At 41.3% G+C, this 20,590-nt stretch overlaps 3 protein-coding genes across 3 annotated transcripts; 1 reads left to right on the top strand and 2 right to left on the bottom strand.

The window, feature by feature from the left end:
- Window positions 1-252: 252 nt before the first annotated feature.
- On the bottom strand, window positions 253-3,350 carry cd164l2 (CD164 sialomucin-like 2). Its single transcript, XM_038725237.1, has 6 exons — window positions 3,048-3,350; window positions 2,485-2,571; window positions 2,118-2,210; window positions 1,989-2,030; window positions 1,601-1,754; window positions 253-1,350 (listed from the first exon to the last, which is right to left on the bottom strand). The coding sequence occupies exons 1-6, from the start codon at window positions 3,124-3,126 to the stop codon at window positions 1,335-1,337; spliced, it is 471 nt and encodes a 156-aa protein (XP_038581165.1). The 5' UTR covers window positions 3,127-3,350; the 3' UTR covers window positions 253-1,334.
- Window positions 3,351-5,968: 2,618 nt separating this feature from the next.
- gpr186 (G protein-coupled receptor 186) lies at window positions 5,969-9,882 on the top strand. Its single transcript, XM_038724986.1, has 2 exons — window positions 5,969-6,767; window positions 7,737-9,882. The coding sequence occupies exon 2, from the start codon at window positions 7,755-7,757 to the stop codon at window positions 8,745-8,747; it is 993 nt and encodes a 330-aa protein (XP_038580914.1). The 5' UTR covers window positions 5,969-6,767; window positions 7,737-7,754; the 3' UTR covers window positions 8,748-9,882.
- On the bottom strand, window positions 9,765-19,928 carry wasf2 (WASP family member 2). Its single transcript, XM_038724985.1, has 9 exons — window positions 19,779-19,928; window positions 18,361-18,524; window positions 17,910-18,044; window positions 17,526-17,679; window positions 16,532-16,649; window positions 16,290-16,408; window positions 15,192-15,350; window positions 13,106-13,602; window positions 9,765-11,151 (listed from the first exon to the last, which is right to left on the bottom strand). Exons 2-9 carry the CDS (start codon window positions 18,491-18,493, stop codon window positions 10,994-10,996), a joined length of 1,473 nt encoding a protein of 490 aa, XP_038580913.1. The 5' UTR covers window positions 18,494-18,524; window positions 19,779-19,928; the 3' UTR covers window positions 9,765-10,993.
- Between the last annotated feature and the right edge of the window lie 662 nt (window positions 19,929-20,590).

The raw sequence follows: 20,590 nt of genomic DNA, 5'->3' as shown, positions 1-20,590 counted from the left end.
GCTGGGAATCCCTACTGACTCCCAGATATGTGAAGATTAATAGGTTATTCTTATCTGCAGATACTGGGTAAGTATCCGCGGTCTCTAGTCACACCCAGGTTAGAGCTAGTTCAAACTCTGCTGGCATGGGTAAATATGCACTCAACGCATAGCCTACTGCACAATCACTTACTGTGATTAACTGTTACCAACTCATTGTTTGCATGCAAGAACGCAAACTTGACACAAACAAACACAGAAAAAGGTGTTTATCTGTACTTTATTCAGGCCCCAGCCTTTTAAAGCATTTTCCATTCTAATGGCATCACAAAAAATTCATTTTGATCAACATAACCAGCATTAGCATGAGCAAACATGCTCACATCACATATGTTTGAACTGCTATGAAATGGTTAAAGCTGATGTGTATGCAATGTAAATATGAGCAGTCAAAATAGAAATCTCCTCCATGAAAATTAATTTATAAAAAAGGCTCTGAGTTATTGACAAGTCAGAACAAAAACACACAAATCAGGGGAGTGTGTAGTCGTGAAGCTTAAAGGTCCAAGGTACAATTACAACAACGATTGGGCCTTGTTAAATAATAAAGTCTAACTTTCTATGTCCCAAAAACCGGAACCTCTAGGAGGTCATTAAGGTCAACAGCTCAATTATATAACTCACTGCAAGTTATCAAATGAAAGAAATATATAACATACATAAATATTTTATATTTTGGTTTCAATAAAACACAATAATAAAGTTATGCAGCTCCACATATAACTCAAAAGTATTTGTAGATGATGGACAAAATCTCCAGAGTCTAATTTTGGACTATTTTAGGGTTCTTTAAAATAAATTTTAAAATGCCTCTTATGACCTTGTCTGACCTACAGTCTACATGGTAGTATATCAATCTTTCCCACAACCACGCTGTACTGTTTACACAGTTGGAACGGCTCACTTGATAGTTGCTTGTTGTTTGTAGGTGGACAAACACTTAACAGTAGTAGTAGTATTGGTGAAAATGTATATCGCTGAGAAAATCAGATCCTTTTTGTTCCTCATTTGTGAGGAACAAAAAGTGTATGTATGTAACACCATCAGCCAAAATATCTCTGAAATATGAATACTATACAAACACAGTGAACACATGCACAGACACTCGTTACACAACGCAGTATTGTGAGAAAAATGTCCTCTTATAAACACACCCATCCCCCAGGGGTACACATGGGGAGTAAACCAAAAATGACAGGGGCTCAGAGAAAAAAAAACTCTTGTCGTCACAACTCGATGAGTCACTGCTCTGCTGTCCTCCACCCTCGTCTGTTTGCCCTTCATACACCTTGTCTTCACTGTGGCTGCTCTCTGTATGAACACAGACATCATTTTGATATAGACAGATGGAGTTTGTGATCAGAATACAATCTAGAGGGACGGTAAAGGTGAATCACGTTGTATATTGGGTGCTATCGATCACTCCTGCCACTAGAGGCTGCTGTTGCACCAACAGACCATCACTTAACATGGTGGCACAGACACATCGACATGCACACGCTTAAATTGATGCAGTCACGCTAAATTCTCTGTCCTCTAACACCTACATGCACAAACTCACATGGGGTCATAGTTGCTCTGCTCTTTGGATTTGAGGAAGCGCATGGCGAAGAAGCCGCCTGCCTGCACACACAGCACAAGTATGATGCCGCCAATGAAACTGGACATATCAAACTTGGCCTGGGAGAACTCTGAGTTGGTGCTGCCTCCATCTCCTGGGGAGAAAGGAAAAGAAGAGTTTGATGGGTTCATAGGGAAATTACATGAAAGCAGGGTGGGTGGGAAAAGAAGAGAGTGTCAGTTTTGTTTCTGAGAAAGCAGGGACAGGGATTTTTACTGGTGGAAATGACATGAGTGGCATTGGGGAGCATTTTACTCAGCTCTTATGGGAATAATAAATGTATGACGCAAGAGAGAGGGGAGGGGGTGGTAGAGTCAGTGCAATTTACCTGAGTCACTTTTGCCTTCTCCCTCAGCTACAGTCTCTACAACTGAAATAAAACATGCAGAAGAGACAAAAAGTCACAGACATTGCAGAGAAATATCTTGTGTTAATTTTGGAGTGGATTGTTTGCTACCTGTGCACAATTCAGACACTCTAGTCCAGCTACAGTTCATGGCACTGTCTGCTGAGCTGCCCTCATCAGTCACACACATGCCTGTATCATTACCTGAGACAGAGAGAACAAGCATTTTATTGTGTGTGTGTGTGTGTGTGTGTGTGTGTGTGTGTGTGTGTGTGTGTGTGTGTGTGTGTGTATGTGTGTGTGTATCATGTGTGCATTCCTGGCATACTAAATAATTCAGTCACCTTGTACAAACCAGGAAAGCTTATGTTACAGCAGCTATGATGATTGAATTACTATCAGAGGTCAGGGGTGTGTTCATCTGTGTGTGTGTGTGTGTGTGTGTGTGTGTGTGTGCGCGTGCGTGCGTGCGGGTCACCATCTGGACAAAGCCTCCAGACACAGCCTGTCAGGTTGAGCATGGAGTCTCCGACGCACAGGTCACATGACTCGGCTTGAGAACAATCTGTAGGAGGGACAACACTGGTAGTCAATTGGCAGTGTTGCTCAAAACAAATTGATTGGCTAATGCACAATTATTTTCCCACAGAAGCTTTGTAGCAGCTTAATTATTGCAAGACAACTGCTCCAGTCTGGGCAATGTCAGAATAGGCGACTTGCTTAGAAAGTGAGTAGGAAAAATTAAGTAATGCCAAAGAAAAGCTTGCAGATTGTCAGTCGCCTCTCACACTTTTGCTTATTGTCAGCTTGTGAGAAATACTGGAGAACAAGCCATCATTACAGGTTATAAGACATTTATTCTTTTTTTTTTATAAGAGCAGAGATATTGTCAAATAAATACCCTTGAAAGAGATCAAATCAGACTCTAGTTGAAACAAAGAGCCATGGAAAGGAGGCAAGACAAACCAACATGTTTCTGGTACACTGACGTGGTCTTACAGTATAAGAAAATAAATGTCAGAGATGTGGATGGACCCATACCTGACTGTGAGGACACAGAGGGCACCACTGCTAGAAGCAGCAGAGTGGAGCAGAGGACCTTCAATACCAGCTGCTGCATCCTGAGAGCCACAGAGCACCAAAATCTGCAACTGACAGCTGGAAACCTTGATGCTTGGAGAAGAATTACTATCAACAAAAAGTTTTATAAACAAAAGTATCTTCGGTAGGTCCTCAAGAGGGTATCCAATAATGGCAAATGGAGATATGGCTCCTGGCTAGGACACTGAGGGAAAGAGAGGAAGACTGAAGACATGGAGATCTGTGTAATATGAGCGACACCAAACTTGGTTGCCTGGCAACCAGCTGGCCCACCTCAACCCTGCTGAAATGCACACCAGTTTGGACGGAGTGACACCTGCTTATTTCAGCAGGCAGTGCACGCACACACACACCTGCATTCACACAGATGTCCTTACAAACACCATCAGCAATAGTGGGACACACTGGAATACCAATATTTAGAAAGTAATTAAGTACAAATAATTTGCAATCTAATTACTTTTGTAGCCCCCAGGTGTAATTTCATCATTATTCTGCGTTTTCCTTTCACACTGCTCAGATGTTCAAACTGGGTGTATGTTCTAGGATAGTCCCCTGAGTCCCAACCTGGGGTGCCAGGACCCCTCAAGCTGTGCTTGGAGTGTTAGCATGCTAACATTGGCTTATTAGGGCTAAACATAAATAAATTACAATTTTGCATGTCAGAACCAAATGCTATGGTAATCCATCCAAAAGATATTTCAGTTTGGACCAAAGTGGTGGACTGACTGACTGACTGACTGACAGACAGACGTCTCTATTCCCAGACCACCACAGTCACCATGGCTAAAAATACTGTATATCCCTGTTACACAACATGTGATTTTTTTCTAACCTTTTTCTTGAGAAATACTGGATGCTTTCACTAAGCCTCAAAAATCCTTAGTCAAACTGATCAGAATTTATGTTCAATTCAAGGCTATAACATGCGACAAGGGGTCTAATGTAGCTTTATTTGAAACAGTTCACAAGACAGTTAAATGTGGTAACCATTGTTTGAGGAAATAAACTAGAACCAGCAGGAATCCATTTGGCTGTTTTTCCTATTAAGACTCAAACAAATACATTTTCTTAACAGGCATCTGCTGGGAAAGTCTGATTAAGCAATTCATAAATGTGCTCATTTTAATCAGGGATGTGTCTGATAATTAAAAATATGTGTCTTGTGTGATTCAATCAAATTAATACAGCTCTAAATATAGCTACCACAGGTGTGAATGTCTTGGGGTGGGAGGTAGAACAGTGTGCAGTAGACAGCATGTACGTCAATCCTCTATTACCACCTCACTGACTGTGATGAAGTGCTGCCTTGTCACTTCTTATCATCTCAACCATAACTGATTTCTCTCTGATTAATCTAACATTAATCATCACAGATCTGATCACAAATAACTTAAAGGTTTGGAACACATTCTTAAAGTCACAGCAATGTTACATAATCTGAATTTAAGGCTACATCATCTGGACCCAAGACAGAAGGTCTGAACAAGACTATTATTGAGCACATTGATAACTATATAATTGATACAGATAGATACACTGAGTCATAGCCCTGGCCAAGCCCTCAAAATCAGATACATTGAGCCTAGAATCACGACACGCTTTTCAGATTAATGCAGTGAATTCCACCACCACCAGCACCCCCTCCTCCACTCACATCGACGTGGCTCTTGTACTCCCACGTCTCATATGCTCTCACAGATTGCCTGTGCACATCTGTGCAGCTCTGCGGGGTGGCTGGTCTGTGTGTCGGCGTGCGAAAAACACACAAAGGGATATTCCGCAGTAGAACACGATTCCCTCCTCCAGTGTTGGCAAAAATCAGCAAATAAGTGAATACTGTTGCATCAATGGCGGCGAGACGACCTGTTAGTCTTAATAAATACATATAAGACAGTGCAAGAAGATAAAAAGGAGTCCATCACAATGGGCTATGGTGTTACAGACGGAAAGACTACTCATATATATTACAATGTAGCTTCAGTTTAGTTTCCTGCTATGTGTATAAAGGCTATCCTTCTCATTTGCATATAATGTTTTTGTATTGGTACTATAAAATGTGTCATGAAAAATGGGGCATGCAGAAAAGTAGGTCTTCAGGTAAAAAACACAGCTGTAAATGTGCACACATTTGGAGAAGAGCGATTATACAGGCTGTACTTTTTTAATGTGACAAGTGCTGCACTTCAGATCCTGTAAGTGACGTAGGAGGGGTTTATCGGCAGGAAATGTTTCCTAATATGGCTCGAGCTAGAGGAGATCCCCCCCCTCTTAAGTCATTGATATGCGCGACCACGTAGACAACTGTTCAGCCCATCCTGCAGCACCCACGCTCACTATCAAACCGGGGAAGCCATGAATTCCCTGCTGCTGTTATGATACTGCAAGGGGCAGGGGCCCGTGTTTCTATTAAATTATGCATTAATCAAAAAACCGAATCAATACATTAGATAACAAGCTAAATAAATGCTATTCTTGCTATTGTTTGATGACAGGAGACCCCTCACTATCTACATCATAACACATATCCTTATGTATGTACTGTTTGCATATATGCATAGTCCTATAAGATCTGTAAATGAGTGTAGGGCTACTAGTCCACATGTGTGAATCTCATAATGTACAATTTGAATAAATAATCAATGTGTCAGAGAGGAGAGGTGTTTATTAAAGTGTGTGATCTATTTTGAGGCTGCTGTTTGTGCTGATGTTATATTGGATTAAATTAATGATTGATAATGATAATGAATAATGAATGATAATTATCATAATTAAAAGGCTGTGGGTTAAGGTTTCTGCCAAGTTGTGTAACCTATACATTAATAAACTTCCAGTGCACTAATAATTAATAATTGGCAACATATAAGTTGTAGCTGGGTTCTGTGTGTGGAACATAACATAGTAATTAACATCACACATAACAGTCACATTTTGAGCAACATTGCCCCTTTTCCGTTCATTTAGGTGGATCGTTTTCACGTTTGAGGTGTTTATTTCAGAGATGACTGTTGCTCTGCAGGCCATCTCCCCATGAGTCATCCTGATGCGTTTCAGCACCGTGGAGAGCGCCAGCCCTGAGCTCCGTCCCCACAGCTCTGAGTTCTGCACCAACACAAAACAATACCCTCTCATTCAACCATGCCTCTGGGTCTTATTGAGAAAACGTGTGTGTGTTTGTGCGCCTGTTGGAGGGGGGTGACTATTTGTGGTCATTATTGACAAGACAGTAGAGAGTGAACCGCAGTGGGAGGGGCGACAGAGATGCCGCATTTTTCTGAATGAAATTACTCCATCTATCTCCCCTCCCCATACTCTCCCCGCATCTTTAAGCCGACACCTCATTGGTCGAGCCTCCCAATCACTGACGTCAGGTAGGCTCTCTTGTGGATGACTCCGCGCGCAGGAGCATCCATTCTGCCTCCCATAAGCGCTCCGGAGAGATTGAAGACGAAGAGATGCAAGGGACACCGAGTTAAAGTTTGGAGCAACTTTGATGAAGCCCGGAGCACGGAGAGGTGTCACACACACTGGGACTGTCCTTCTTATTTAACCCGGTGCTGAACATCACTACGTACGGCATCACCCAATCTCCATCATTTGACTTAGATCTTAAAAGAGGAGACAACACATCTGTTTAACTCACAGAATCACATTAATAAGGTAAGATGAATAACCCGCCTAATCACAGATTATGCATTTATAAGTGTATGTGCGATGCGTGTTCATATGAGCTTGCATGTGTCGGTGACATCCGCTGTGGTAAAACTGTATTACACAACAGGGTCCTCCGCACCAGGAGGTGGGATATACCTCCTCACTCTGAGACGTGAGAGGGAGGAGGATGAAAGACTCCTGGCGCTTCCAAAAGAAAAATGACCTTAAAATATTACAGTTGTGGTATTTACTTTCAGTAGGCATGCAGCGCACTTGGACACGTGCTAAAGCAGACAACATACCAGAGACCACAAGCGTAATCTTCTAACAGGCGAATTCCTGAAATAGCCTATTTGTAGCCTAAAGCTTTCTTATTCGAGATGTGAGTCACTGCATAGAACAAACTGTCCGAGGTTCACACAGTGTGTAGTTGAACACTAAGCTTGGACATTAACAAGAGGGAAATCTCGTAAACGTTTGTAGCCAACTAACTTAATCTGGAAGTGAGTTTACATGCTTAGCCACACCAAACATTATATCAACGATGTTTGTATGCATTTGCAAAACAAATGGTGGAAAGCGAAAGCCAATGATAGCCCGGACTAAGAATGAGTGCTTAAAAACATCTAATGACAGTTTATTCAACGACAGCCTAAATATGTATTAATGCTATAGTAAATCAGTCTATGGCGTTGCATTAAGCCTACATATTGGTTGAATATATGATTTGCGTGACTTCCCGCAAGATGGTGACGTCACTGACATTTAACCAGCATGATTACTGTAACATTTATTTGGGGTCACTTAAAAAAATAGGCCTACATATTGTAAAAGTATTTTCAGTCTTGGTGTTTGTATTCTGTGGTATATAGCTTATTTCTTGTTTGTGTTGAGCATATTTTTTATTGCACTGTAAAAGCTTCAAGATGGGTTCAGACTAATGCCAACACGTATCTCCTTTTTTCTCTTGCGTAGGTTGTTTGCTGATCAGCCATGATCCTGAACGCCTCTGACCTGGGCTGGGATGAGTTCTCAGGTGCAGACCCCTTCTTCCCCCTGGACAAACCGGATAGTTCTCCTCCATATGAAGTCCCGCCCCTCACAGTGTGGGGCGTTGCACTGTGTGTTTCAGGAACTCTCATCGCTACTGAAAATGCAATAGTTGTCACCACCATCTTGGCCACCCCGTCTTTTCGCGCCCCTGTTTTCCTGCTGCTGGCAAGCCTCGGACTGGCCGACCTCTTGGCAGGTGTTGCATTGGTCCTGCACTTCCTCTTCTTGTTCTGCGTGGAGCCCAGTGATTGGTCAGAATTGCTGATCTCCGGACTGCTGGTGACATCACTGACTGCATCCCTCTGTAGCCTGATGGGTGTTGCTTTGGACAGATACCTGTCTTTAAGCCACGCCCTCACCTATGGTTCGAGCCAATCGCGTCACAGAGCCGCCATCCTCCTGCTGCTGGTCTGGTTGGGTGCTTGTGTCATTGGAGCGGGACCTGCAATGGGATGGCACTGTCTGGGAGAGCCAAGCTCCTGTTCTGTAGCAAGACCTCTGACCCGGACATATCTGTCGCTGCTGTGTGGTGGCTTCCTGGTAGTTGTCATGGTAACCCTGCAATTGTATGGTAGTATATGCCGTGTGGCAAGGCGGCATGCCCACGCCATTGCTACCCAGAGGCACTTCCTCCCTGCCAATCAATCATATGCAAGCAAACACAGCAGTGGGAGAGGCTTTTCTCGGCTGATTCTGGTCCTCAGTGTATTTGTGGGCTGCTGGATGCCTTTCTCCCTCTGGGGGCTGCTGGGAGACGCTTCCAGTCCTCCTCTGTACACCTATGCCACCTTGGTGCCGGCAGCAGGTGGCTCGCTGCTGAACCCAATACTCTACAGTCTGAGAAACAAAGACATTCGCAAGGTGCTGCTCCAGGCCTGCTGCCCCCACAGATGCACACACAACACACAGATACACTACCCTGTTGATGTGTAGACTGCCAAACCTACCCAGACTCAAACCACCACATCAATGCCAGACATATCACTGTTTGTGTGCCAAATACGCACATAGCTGCACTGACTATCGTCCAGAATAAGAACATGAAGTCTCAAACACACACACACATACTCCCACACATGCAAGCTCCAAGAGATGAAGTCCTGCAAATCAGAATGTCCTGAACTGTCCTGGCTGGCAGCCATCTTGGGACTAAAGACTAAATGTACTGTCTTGTATGTATGTTGTGCCTCATCCTGTCAATTGTAGATCCACTCGATCAGCAGACTGACACAACCACAGGGATGCTATATATATCCCCACTCATAAAACGGTGGATTTAATGACCATCGGCACTTTAAGACGAGAGGGACGGGTTTTAAATGTAAGCCTATCACAATGTAATGACATATGTGATCCAAAGGCCAATTTTATTTACTTGAATGTCTAGAACATTTGAGATTCTATTTTGCACACGCTGTTAAAGGCACTTTGAAATGTACTGACCATATGTTCGTGTTGCACAGCCTTTTTGAAATGAATGAATATTTTATACTGATGAATAATAAATATGCTTTTTTTCTACTGGGTAATGTCAGCACTCTTCTCTTTACTGCTGCTGAGGCTTTCAGTTTGTTTGTCTCTTTCTATCTCTCGCTTTAACTCAATTAGGCCCAGACTGCTGCTCTCTATTCCTGCATCCTAAATTATTTGGCGGCTAACGCAATCTTCAGTATTATTACCAACACTCTGCTGTCCTTTAAAACCTACAAAGCAGCTTTGGTATGAGGATGTAGTGATTATGCAAGAGGTTTTTCTCTGCTCATTTTCGGAACTTTTATCCAGTTGATTCATTTTCACACTCCCTACGCAGTCAACACCGGGAGAGGTGTCCAGCACTGACAAGTATGGAGGATGAGTCATGGATAAAGCATGGGCAGTCTTATGCCAAGGCTCAACACATTACAACATTTACACTATGCAATCTCACAGAAAGGAAAACTAAACAATTGCTATTATTAACTCTTATCTTTATTGAAATAACTATAATCATTTGGAATTTAAGGCAGGAAAAGCAGAACTTTGGCTAAGCACGCTGTGTGATTGTGCTTTAACACAGGCTGATTTAAAATTAAAAAAAAGGCACTTGAAATGTGGCCCACACTACACATCAGTCAGTTCTACGTTTGTATCATCAATGGCAGGTGTTAATCTTTTTGGAAGAAGCTGATCGTTAACCAGCGTGGATAACCAAAATAAACATGGACTGACACTGAAATGCAGTATAAAAAAGGCACTTATCAGGCAGCAAGAAAAGGCATATGGCTGGCTGACTCCACACAGATCACAGTGATCAGAGCCTAGTTCATTCCCGGGTCACAATAAAAACTGCAGGAAGAAATATGTAACAGAGCTGAAACACAGTACAAAATGAATCATGGTATTTGTGTTAAATGTCTGCATATGTTCGGTATGGAGATTTAATCAAGCACCCCAGGTGTCTGCCATGAGCCGATACTTCCCCTATTACATGGAATAATTCATTCATGAATTCGTTTACAAGTGACAACCATGCCTCATCCACAAGTCCGTTGTTCCCATGACAACCACACAAAAAAACACTACAAAAGTGAGGTGAGTAAAAGTGATAAAAAAAAAAACTGTGCTTTAAATGGATTGCATTAATTATCTTTAGTAGATATGATTCAATATGGAATATAAATTTTACATCTATATCATAACCTATAAATGAGCAAGAATGTTTTGACATCAACACCTTGTGTCTTTCTGCTGAGTACATTCAAATACTGTGTAGGGAAGAGGTGTGTACTCCATCTCGGTTATCCTTTGCCATAATATACTAAAGCAGATAAAATCAGAGATTTGGCCAGCAGCAAAGGGCATCTTATTGTAATGTGATGTGTTTACGCAGACTTGGTAGAGAGACGTGCATCACATCACATAACACTCACATCAATAACAGCGCTGTGTCATCCAATGACAACAGTGGCAAATCAGGAAACCAGGCACACTCACACTCTTTCTCAATCTTTGGACTTTTGAACCTCTGATCATAATAATTTTGGATAAATAGAAAGAAATTGGTCAAAGAATGTGATTTGTAATAGGTCACTTGTACAGACACAGAACATGGACCCCTACTTCACTGGTACTTAATACACTGATGTTTACAGCACGAAGAAAGACACAGAGGTGGTAGTGAAGGTGAAAAGAGATGACAATCACTCGGACCACTGGTCATCATCAAACTCTGAAGAGTCATCCTCACTGTCACTGCACTCCACAGCAATGCGACGGGACAGGATGGCAGCCACGTCGTTGCCAATGTGATCCCTCTTCTCCTGCTCACGCTGCGCCTCCACCTTACGCAGGTTGAAACCTAAGATGGGAGTTGGTGAGTTACAGTGAACGTGTGTGTCTGACAACATCTGCATAATACTTTGCAAGCAGTATTCTATCACTATAGTGAAATGGGTGGATCCATGTTTTGTTTGAATAGGTGCGTTTGAGATGACGGGGGCTGACTTTCGCCAACTTGATAGTCTTACATGAGCTGCACTTGACTGCAGGGGCGGGGAATAAAAACGCCGCTGTCAAGTCGGACACATTCTTGCTCCCGCGAGGTTTTAATGTCACGTGACATGGTGACATTTTGCAGCGCCAGCGAAAGTCTGACACAATTTCTAACTAGCAGGCTGAATCACCAGTAGGTAAAATCTGTTTTTCCCAACTTCCTCGAAATAATAAGAACATCCGTGCTTTATTTCAGAAAGAAATTGTTTCTATTCCAAATGTTACATTTTATTGGAACCGATTTGTAAATGACATTGACTGGAAAAAGGTTTGGATGATCCCTCACAGATACTTGATAGTAAACAAGGTGAAAGAAGTGTCGTTCAGAATAATTCACAGATATTACCGCACTAATCATTACATGGTTAAATTTAAAAGAGACATCAATACAAACTGTTCTTTTTGTGAAGACCACCCAGAAACTGTTTTGCACCTCTTTTGGTATTGCTCACACACCAGAGCATTTTGGCAAAGCCCTCAGCAGATTCATCATTGACCATATTTATAAGACTTTGCCTTATTATGGAAGAATGTTGTATTTAGCTTTTATGGAAGTCAAAGTAAAGAAAAGTTGTACTTCATTATAAATTTATTAATTCTTTTGGCAAAATTTCACATTCATAAATGCAAATTCAGCGCTAAAAAAACCTAATTTTGTACTTTTTTCCCATGAAGTTGTCCTTTATATTAATCTTATTTCTGGCTCCAACAACAGAAAAGCAGTTAAAACTGTCAACATATGGTCCTCTTTCTCTTTATGACCTATAGGCTTCCCCTGGCAAAACTGTATTGTATTCTGTCTACATGTTATATGTTTGTATATTGTTATATATATTTTGTTAAGTCGAAAAAACAAAACAAAAAAACAATTTCTAACCAGCATGCATCACGTTAAGTCAGCGCTGCGCAGCGCCGCATGAAGTCAAGGGCACCTAATACCATGCATGCTCACGAACACGCAGCAATGTCCCGCTATTCCACTAATTGACAGCTGACGGCAGTAATGCGCCTAGAAACATGCCAGAAAAGGCCAAGGAAGAAGAACATGTACACACTGTTTCAAAAATACAGTGTGTACAATGTTTTATGAGAAAGGAGAAGCAATTTAATAGAGTGATCCCATAATATTTGCCTCTGAAATATACTGGAATAGACATGTAACTAGGGATGGGTACCAACACCCGGTTTTAAACAGGCCAAAGAGCTAAATTGTGAAAGACTATAGAGTTGATAAGCTCCAACGTTATCGGTTCTGCTTTTGGTCCTACAGAAATTATGAATATACATTTATTATTGCTACATAAACATTATCTTGCACATTTTCTCTCACCGACTGTGTCTAATAAGATAATAAGATGTAATAAGATCTCTCGCGAGCCTGCATGCTTTCTTTCTCACATCCATTTAAAGATTTTGCAACTTTTTTGTTAAGTTAAAGTGTTGCTCTATACCACTGTATTTTCTTTTGCAGTTTCCCATCAACACAACATTAGAGTCTATAATAGTGATTTGTTCAAAATATTGTTTGTTCAGCTGTAAATATTTATTTATTTAACATTTCAGTAAATAAAGCAATGTTAATTCTGTTTTGAATTTGTTTTGTTTTTTCTCTTAACAACAAAAAGAACCGATGACAATACCATTAGAGTACCGGATTGATAAGCATCGGTAAGTGTAGTAATATCGTTAAAATCTTACCTGATACCCTCCAATCTATAATTTTTATTCAGCCAATCAGCAGTAAGGAGGTAGGGTCTTACCTTGTCGGATGGCCTGCAACAGATCACTGCGAGCATCATCAACAGGCTCTGGCGGAGGTTTGGGAGCAGAGCTGGGAGCCCCACCACCACCAGAGGGAGGAGGGTGAGCAGACTGGTTGAAAGATGAGGGAGGAGGGCCAGGGGGAGGTGGTGGAGGGGGAGGAGGTGGTGGTGGGCCGCCACCTGCAGGTATAGGTGGAGGAGGAGGAGGAGAAAGAGCACTCATAGTAGGTGGAGGAGGGGCAGCAGGTGGGGAGGGATAGGCGTTGGGTGAGGAGAGTGGAGGAGGGGGAGGTGGGCTATCAAAGCCAGGGGGAGGTGGGGGAACCCCAAAACCAGAGGGTGGAGGAGGGGGAGGAGGTGCAGGTGGAGGGGCGAGGTTGGGTCGAGAGTTGGGAGAGGTGGGAGAGGTCACGGGGGGAGCAGGAGGTGGGTGGCTTGGACTCAGCATGCTGACACGCTTCTGGGATGGTGCTCCATGCTGTCCGTCATTATACCTGCAAAAAGACAGTGTGGACGTTAAAGACAAGGATAAGTTACCTTTCTCCAATCTTGGCAGCTCATGTTCATTAAAGAAACACAGGCTGAAAGTAAAATGTAGTTTCTTATCTATTTTTGCTACTGTTGAACCCTTTAATCTTGAGTAGGGCTGTAAATAATCTCTCGAAATGTTTAGGCTACGCTGTGATGTACAATATATATATCTCTCGAGATTTTCCCCATTTTCTCCAAAATAACATAGCGTTAATTCTCAAATAGTAGCCAAGGCCTTTATTTCTCTCAGGCCTTTATTTTGAAGGTGACTTAGACAGGTCTTTATTTTTAATTCTCCTTGTTTGATAGTATATTTGATTACGTGTTAGCATGAAGCCTCCTTGTTTTCTAATCTGATCCCGTTTTGCTGTATTAAAGTTAACACATTGCACTGTAAATTACAATCCTGTTTTTAAAAAAATATATAATTTTAATTGTTTCCAGAAAAAGTGATTACATATGTACAACATCTATGTAAATATGGAATTGCACCCATATAATGATTTAAGGGTAACTTCAGTGTTTTTTTTCAACCTTTTTCTATGTGACTAATTGAGACAACAGTTGAGCCAGCACACTGCACTCGGCACCAGTGAAACAGGGCTGCAATGTAATCCTTACAGGCAAGTGCCCTGTTGAACTACGTCACTGAAGTGCTTGTTTTTGCCACTTTATTTTTAAAGATTAAGATCCTTTATGTTTAACACCAAAGTCATGCAACGACACAAACTAACCAATCGAGAAAGTGCTAGACAAGAGAGGTATAATTACTAGATTTTTGTGGCTTGACGAGAACAATTTCTGGTTAAGCATAAGGGATTCTACTCTTTAAAAAAAGGCCTATCTCTGTAGGGATCCTTTCCACAATGTCGTCAGACAGTTGTAATAACAATCTGAGCCTGTCAGCGGCAAAAACAAACATCTTAAGTGGAACAACATTTTTGGAAATCGGTCCAGTATTGAGGGAGCGCTGCCGACAGCAGCTGCAAAACAGGGCTGCCACATAATCTTTGCAGGCAATTGAACCCTGGCAAAGTATGTCCACTAATCACATAGACAAAAAAAACATGGGAAAAAAGATCCATAATGGAAAATCTTAAAGTTACCCTTGCTTGTCGCCTTGGCTTTAGATTGGCTTAGAGCGATAACTGAAATTGGTATCTGACATTCATTCAGTGAACCACTTCATCAACTAGGAACAGGATCCAAAATCACTTTTGTAGGAATAAAATAATAAAAGACACAATACTAAGCTTTACCTACATACACAAATCTTTGTTCACTTGATTCATGTTTTTTTAACCATTAAAATACTGGTGTCCGGGACACTGTGAGTTTACTGCTTTATTAGTGTAACACACACAGGCCTGCAGTCTTCAGTTCTGGGACGACAGAAGCAAGTGACTGAAAAAGGCTAAAAACTGTATTTTCCGCCCAGCCCTCCCTGAGAGGACGTGTTTAGGACTGCAATTCAGCTGTGCAGTACAAACATAGCTGTACATTTATCACACATAGGGAGTGTGTGTGGGCGCATGTGCAAGATGCTACTTACGCCATGTCTGGGGGTGGAGGAGGCAGGAAGTCATCAGGGCCAGTCGGGGAGAGAGGGGAGCTGGGGTCATAAGCGTAGGAGTCGGTACTCTGCTCTAAGCCTTCAGAATTGAAGCCATCTCCAGATCCAATACTGCCATTCAGACCTTCAGAAGAATTCCTTAAAACAAATTAAAAACATCACAATTGGCACAACACTACAATAAGTTATCTCTACTGTTTGAAATCTGGACATGACCTTTATCAATAACACCTAGCATCTACAAACCTAATTGGCAGTTGTGTGACATGTACTGTTTGCTCATTAGTTTATGAGAAATGACCCTGAAAAGATTTAAGAGGTAGTATCACAAACGCAAAAGCAGAAGACACAACAGTGACATTGACACTTGTGGTGACTGGTTCACAAAGCTATGAAACAACACAGTGTTGTACACAGCCGTAAGAAATAGACTTGTCCTTCAGTTTAACAGCTTGACAGAAAAACTTTGAATATTGAGATTGAGTACAGCAGCTCATCAAGCAACACAGTATGTATTTTATGTTGTTGTTATTCATGTGCTTTTTATTGTATTGTTTCTTTAAATTTTCTATTAATTTAATAAAAATAACACACTGTAGAATAAATAATATACAGTCAGTTCAATTCTACCAATGTGACTCTAACATGCTCTTTAACTGCATCAGATATTTTTAAATACTTATTTTTACATGTTTACTGTGATCATTATATGTCACATGCAACGACACAAAAATATTCAACCCTAAGGCCTGGTGTGACTCACAGCTTTGTTTACTGCAATTTGCATGACAGCCAGCGCTACACTCAACTCCGCCGAGAACATTTTCAGAAAGGACATACCACCCATATCACTGTGTACAGATTGATTGATAAGACAGGGCAGAGTGGAATTCAGCATGTGAGTGCATTCTGCACTTTCACTGTGTTAACTTGAGAGAAACAATGAATTCATTACTTTTTACATTCAAATGCATTCAAACACTTCTTGGGCCGTGGGTGACCACAACTTTGCACCAATGCACACTCCCATCAGTCTGTAGATACTTCCACTTCACTTCACTCAAACTCTCAACTTACATCATTTCATTCTTTGGCTCCACAAACTCCTCCCCCATCTTACGGCGTTCCCATTCATCCTTCCTGGTCTTGATCTTTCGCGGATTGAGCGTCCGTTGGTTCAGGTCTTTCTTCTCCTTCTACTCAGAAAGGAGACAGTGAAAAGAAGACATGGAGGCTTGGATCCAAATGATTTCAACTGAAGCGACCAATGGTGTAACATTACTTGTTTTTTTGTGAATGAGCGTGTTTAAGTGTCTCACTCTGTGCTTGCGTTTTTCCTTCATGATGTCCTTGGTGTCCTGGAGCATCTTCTCCTTCCACAGGTCAAAGAAGTAAGAGGGATCAGTGTAAAACTTCAGGGCCTCCTTCCCATCATCTCTGTTGAAAACCATTTACAAATATTAATTAATTACATTTGGGTGTCAATTACACTTTGCTATTTATGTCTGTGGACACAAGATAACAAAATGTCTGCAGACAGGTTCTAATCTGCCTTATGTGATAAACCATAAGTCATAGAACTTCCCTTTTAGCTCAACAAAAGAGACCATTTTTAGAAACATGCTATGTTCTTTTGTCACATATTACACAGAATGCAAAATAATTGAACACATTTACCATATTCTGTAAATATCTGTCATGGTCAAATTAATGCTACTTTTACTTTCAAACCAGTCACAGAGAGTCTTTATAATATCATTGGAGAAGCTTATAATCTCACTCTGCTTATCACTGATGCCACTGCTTACCGATTACACAGACTTCAGCCGTTATCACCCCACTCTCCTTCTATTCTGGTTTCTAATTAATCATACTTCCGATGACATGTCATGCCTTGTGCATAATTAATATTCAAGATCTCACTGATGTGTGTCAGCTGGGTTGTGACACTTATGGTCATTGTTTTTCCCACAGAATTTCTTCAGTGCTGCTTTGATTCAAGTGAGTATACTTGCAAGCATGGCCATTTCCATTTTATTTGAAATGATCCGGTCCCTTTTGCCATTAAGTGTGTCTGTGTTTAGTGTGATTTATCATTATGTTTGCTTGTAAGCTCGTTAGACCCCCATTAAGATAACCTTAAGATCACCATTTGAGACCAACTACTTGAGGAGGTTTGAAACAAATGCATCACAGAGGTAAGTTTAAATAATGTAATAATAATAATGCATGCACGTATCCTCTTAGAATTTCTTGCATGCCATGCTCCAGTGAATGTATATGAGCAATGAGTGTGCATCTGCTGAGCCCTACCGGTATTGGCTGAGGTAATTGAGCGGTGGGGGAGGATTGCAGGTCGTGTAGGTCTCCTGTATAGGCACTGGCAAAGACGGCCTGGTGAACAGCTGCTGGTCCTGGATCTGATCGCTACGGAAGGCCTTACGGGTAGTGATGGCCTGCAAAGAGACTGAGAAAAAAAACGGACAGATTAAAGAAAATTTAGTTAAATATTTACTGCACTTCAGTGTAAGAGGTATTTTTATTAGGAAAGTCACTTTAATTTTCAATTTCATTTGGAGTCAGTGTAAAAGTGGATTTAAACTGGAAATGTTAAGTTTCATGATTTATATAAGCTAATGAACTACTCTGGTCCTAACATAAGTAGTAATTGTAACAATAACATGTGGGTGTACTTACCCTCCTCTTCTTTGGGGTCCAGTTGGGTGACTTTAACCTGCAGACGATCCACTTTTTCACCCAGTGCATTAACTCTGATCGCAAATTCTCCAGCCTGGACAAACAGCTCTCCGAACACATCCTCTGCATATTTGCCTACACACACACACACACACACACACACACACACACACACACACACACACACAGACAGACAGACAGACAGACAGACAGACAGACAGACAGACAGACAGACAGACAGACAGACACACACACACACTTAGGATTTGCATTGCTGTCTCATACATGTCCAATATATGCATATTCACAACTGCATTAAATTCAAACTTTGAATAAACATGTTCAAACACACATACACACGCCACATTTTATTAGACATTAACACAACATTTTAATGATATTTAATTAATATAACCATAATGACACCCAACCACACACAGCAGACACTCACTGAGGCTGCCGAGCTGGCGGATGATGTTAGCCAGGCTGATATTGGTGACACATTCCAGCTCACTGCGGATGTTGGAAGGGATGGTCTGGCGACACACGTGCCGTGGCTCTATATTCCTCGTAACCAGAGGCATGGTGGGGTGTTGTGGGTAGGGGGGCCCAACCCTGATAGTGAACAAAAGGTGTGTCATTTAAACATGCTGAGATGTATTACCATGTATTACATACAGATACTATTAAGTCTAGTGCTGAAATAACTGTGAGTTCAATTAGTGGCAAATAGTATATAAATATAATAAATAACCATTTTGATAACATATGATAAGTATCTCTTAATTTAGTATTTGCTGTTTTTTTGTCTGTTTTATACCACAGTAAATGTAACCTCTTAAGGTTTTGGACTGTTGGTTGGACAAAAGAAGAAATTTAAACACACTGAGTTCTGGGAAATTATAGTAGATATTTTCTTTTACCGATTTATGGATATTTTTTGTTACTTAATTCCATCTCTGAATCAGTCACATGCTCATGTGACTCCCAGACACGCATGTATAAATAAACCCTAGACCATAGAGAGCTAAAGCAGAAGCAAAACTAAAGCCTTGGTCAACTCAGCAAACATTGCTGTGAAACTGGAAAATTCAACATTAAAAAAAGAGAAAAACTGCGTGAATAATGATTTTTGCACCATTATTCTTACCAAAGTGTAAATATTTCAGATTACATTGCACAAATCACAGTCAGTGTGTGACAATGTGAACTCCCCACACAGAGCAGTAACTCTGCATTGCAATGTGGAATCTGTTCAGTAAATGACTAGGCGCTGACTGCAGACTCTCCCTGCTATCAACACAGTGCAGACTGGCAGAATTCAGCTTAGTGTAAGTATACCCTGCAGTGCTTCCTATTCCCCATTTTGGTTGCCTAATTACACGTTTTTCATGTTAACGTTGGGGCGTCAGAGAATAGTGAGGTCATGATACAAATGTTACTGGGTAGTACTTTTCCTTGGGTTGACAGGCACATTTTTTTGTTTTTTGTGTAGTTTCAATCCTACTGTAAGTGTCAGATTGATCAAGTTCTTCATTAAAAGTCGAGCTTGTTGTCACAGCTGTATGTTCGGGAAGTAACACTCTCTCTCAAACTGAAATTATGAAAGGTTTTACTAATAAGTTTACTATCTTTGATAAACTCTGAATTTTTCCTAGATAATATACTACAAAAGCACGGTAAGTCAGTTACACTTTTACGCCCACAACATTAGCCAAAACAGGCTACAATGTAACTTGGGATCTCGGCCTTGTCAGAGCAGGAAGTAGCTTGTAGGCGCTTCTTATCTCGAAGGGACAGCCAAATAAAAGTAATGTTTAATCCTAGATAAACTTACGAAACTATACTCACTAAACATACTTTACTTACCGTCAAAATTGTCAATTTTAGGCTCTCTCTATGCAGTCTGGTTGTTGTCCTGTCTCAAGATTTCCACAAGAAATGTTGAACTGCACTGTACACTGACGAGCTAAACGCATCATAAACGTCCCGGGATTGTGAACTTCTGATTGGTCGAGCGTCTGACTTCCTCAAAGCTGATTGGCTACTGCGCCTGTCGCCTGTATTTGCTGAGAACAGGATGTGGAAAATTCAACGTAAAGAGCGCAACTCCACCCTGACTAGTGGCAAACATCTGCCCGCAATTTGCGTAACGGAGGGTGGAGGCAGAAGCACATTCCAACGTGCGCTCAAGCGAGTTGGAACGCGTCCGAGGAATGACTGGCATTGGTCTTTATGAATCAGAGCTCACTGTGAAGAAAAGCACTTATGAAGAGCTTCGCCGGGTGAGTGTTAAGTGCATCCTTAACCTCAGCTCAGCCCGTGCAAACTGGTAGTACACAGGGTTTATGGAGGGGAGAGGCAAACACTCTCCAATAAAGGTTAAATCATTTATCCCAGTATAGGGACGTGTGGGAAATGGTAGTATTGAGACAACCTGTTTGCTTGAATATTGCAATAAGAGAACAATTATAGTCTTGTCTTGCTGCGCAGTGTCTACATATTAGGCTTTTGTGAGAATAAACAGTTTTATGGATTAAGTGCAGACATGTTGAAAGGAAAACACAAACACTGCAACTGAATTACTACACTTAAAATGTATTAGAAAGTCATAAACTTAAGATCATCTATTATCAAAATGATATTCATATGCTTGCATCTACAATACAGCCCCTCTGTCC

The sequence above is a fragment of the Micropterus salmoides genome, unplaced genomic scaffold (assembly GCF_014851395.1).
Source record: "Micropterus salmoides isolate LMB-PRFRI ecotype aquatic unplaced genomic scaffold, ASM1485139v1 Ms_hic_scaffold_17, whole genome shotgun sequence".
NCBI lineage: Eukaryota > Metazoa > Chordata > Actinopteri > Centrarchiformes > Centrarchidae > Micropterus > Micropterus salmoides.
This window is presented reverse-complemented; position numbering and strand designations above follow the sequence as displayed.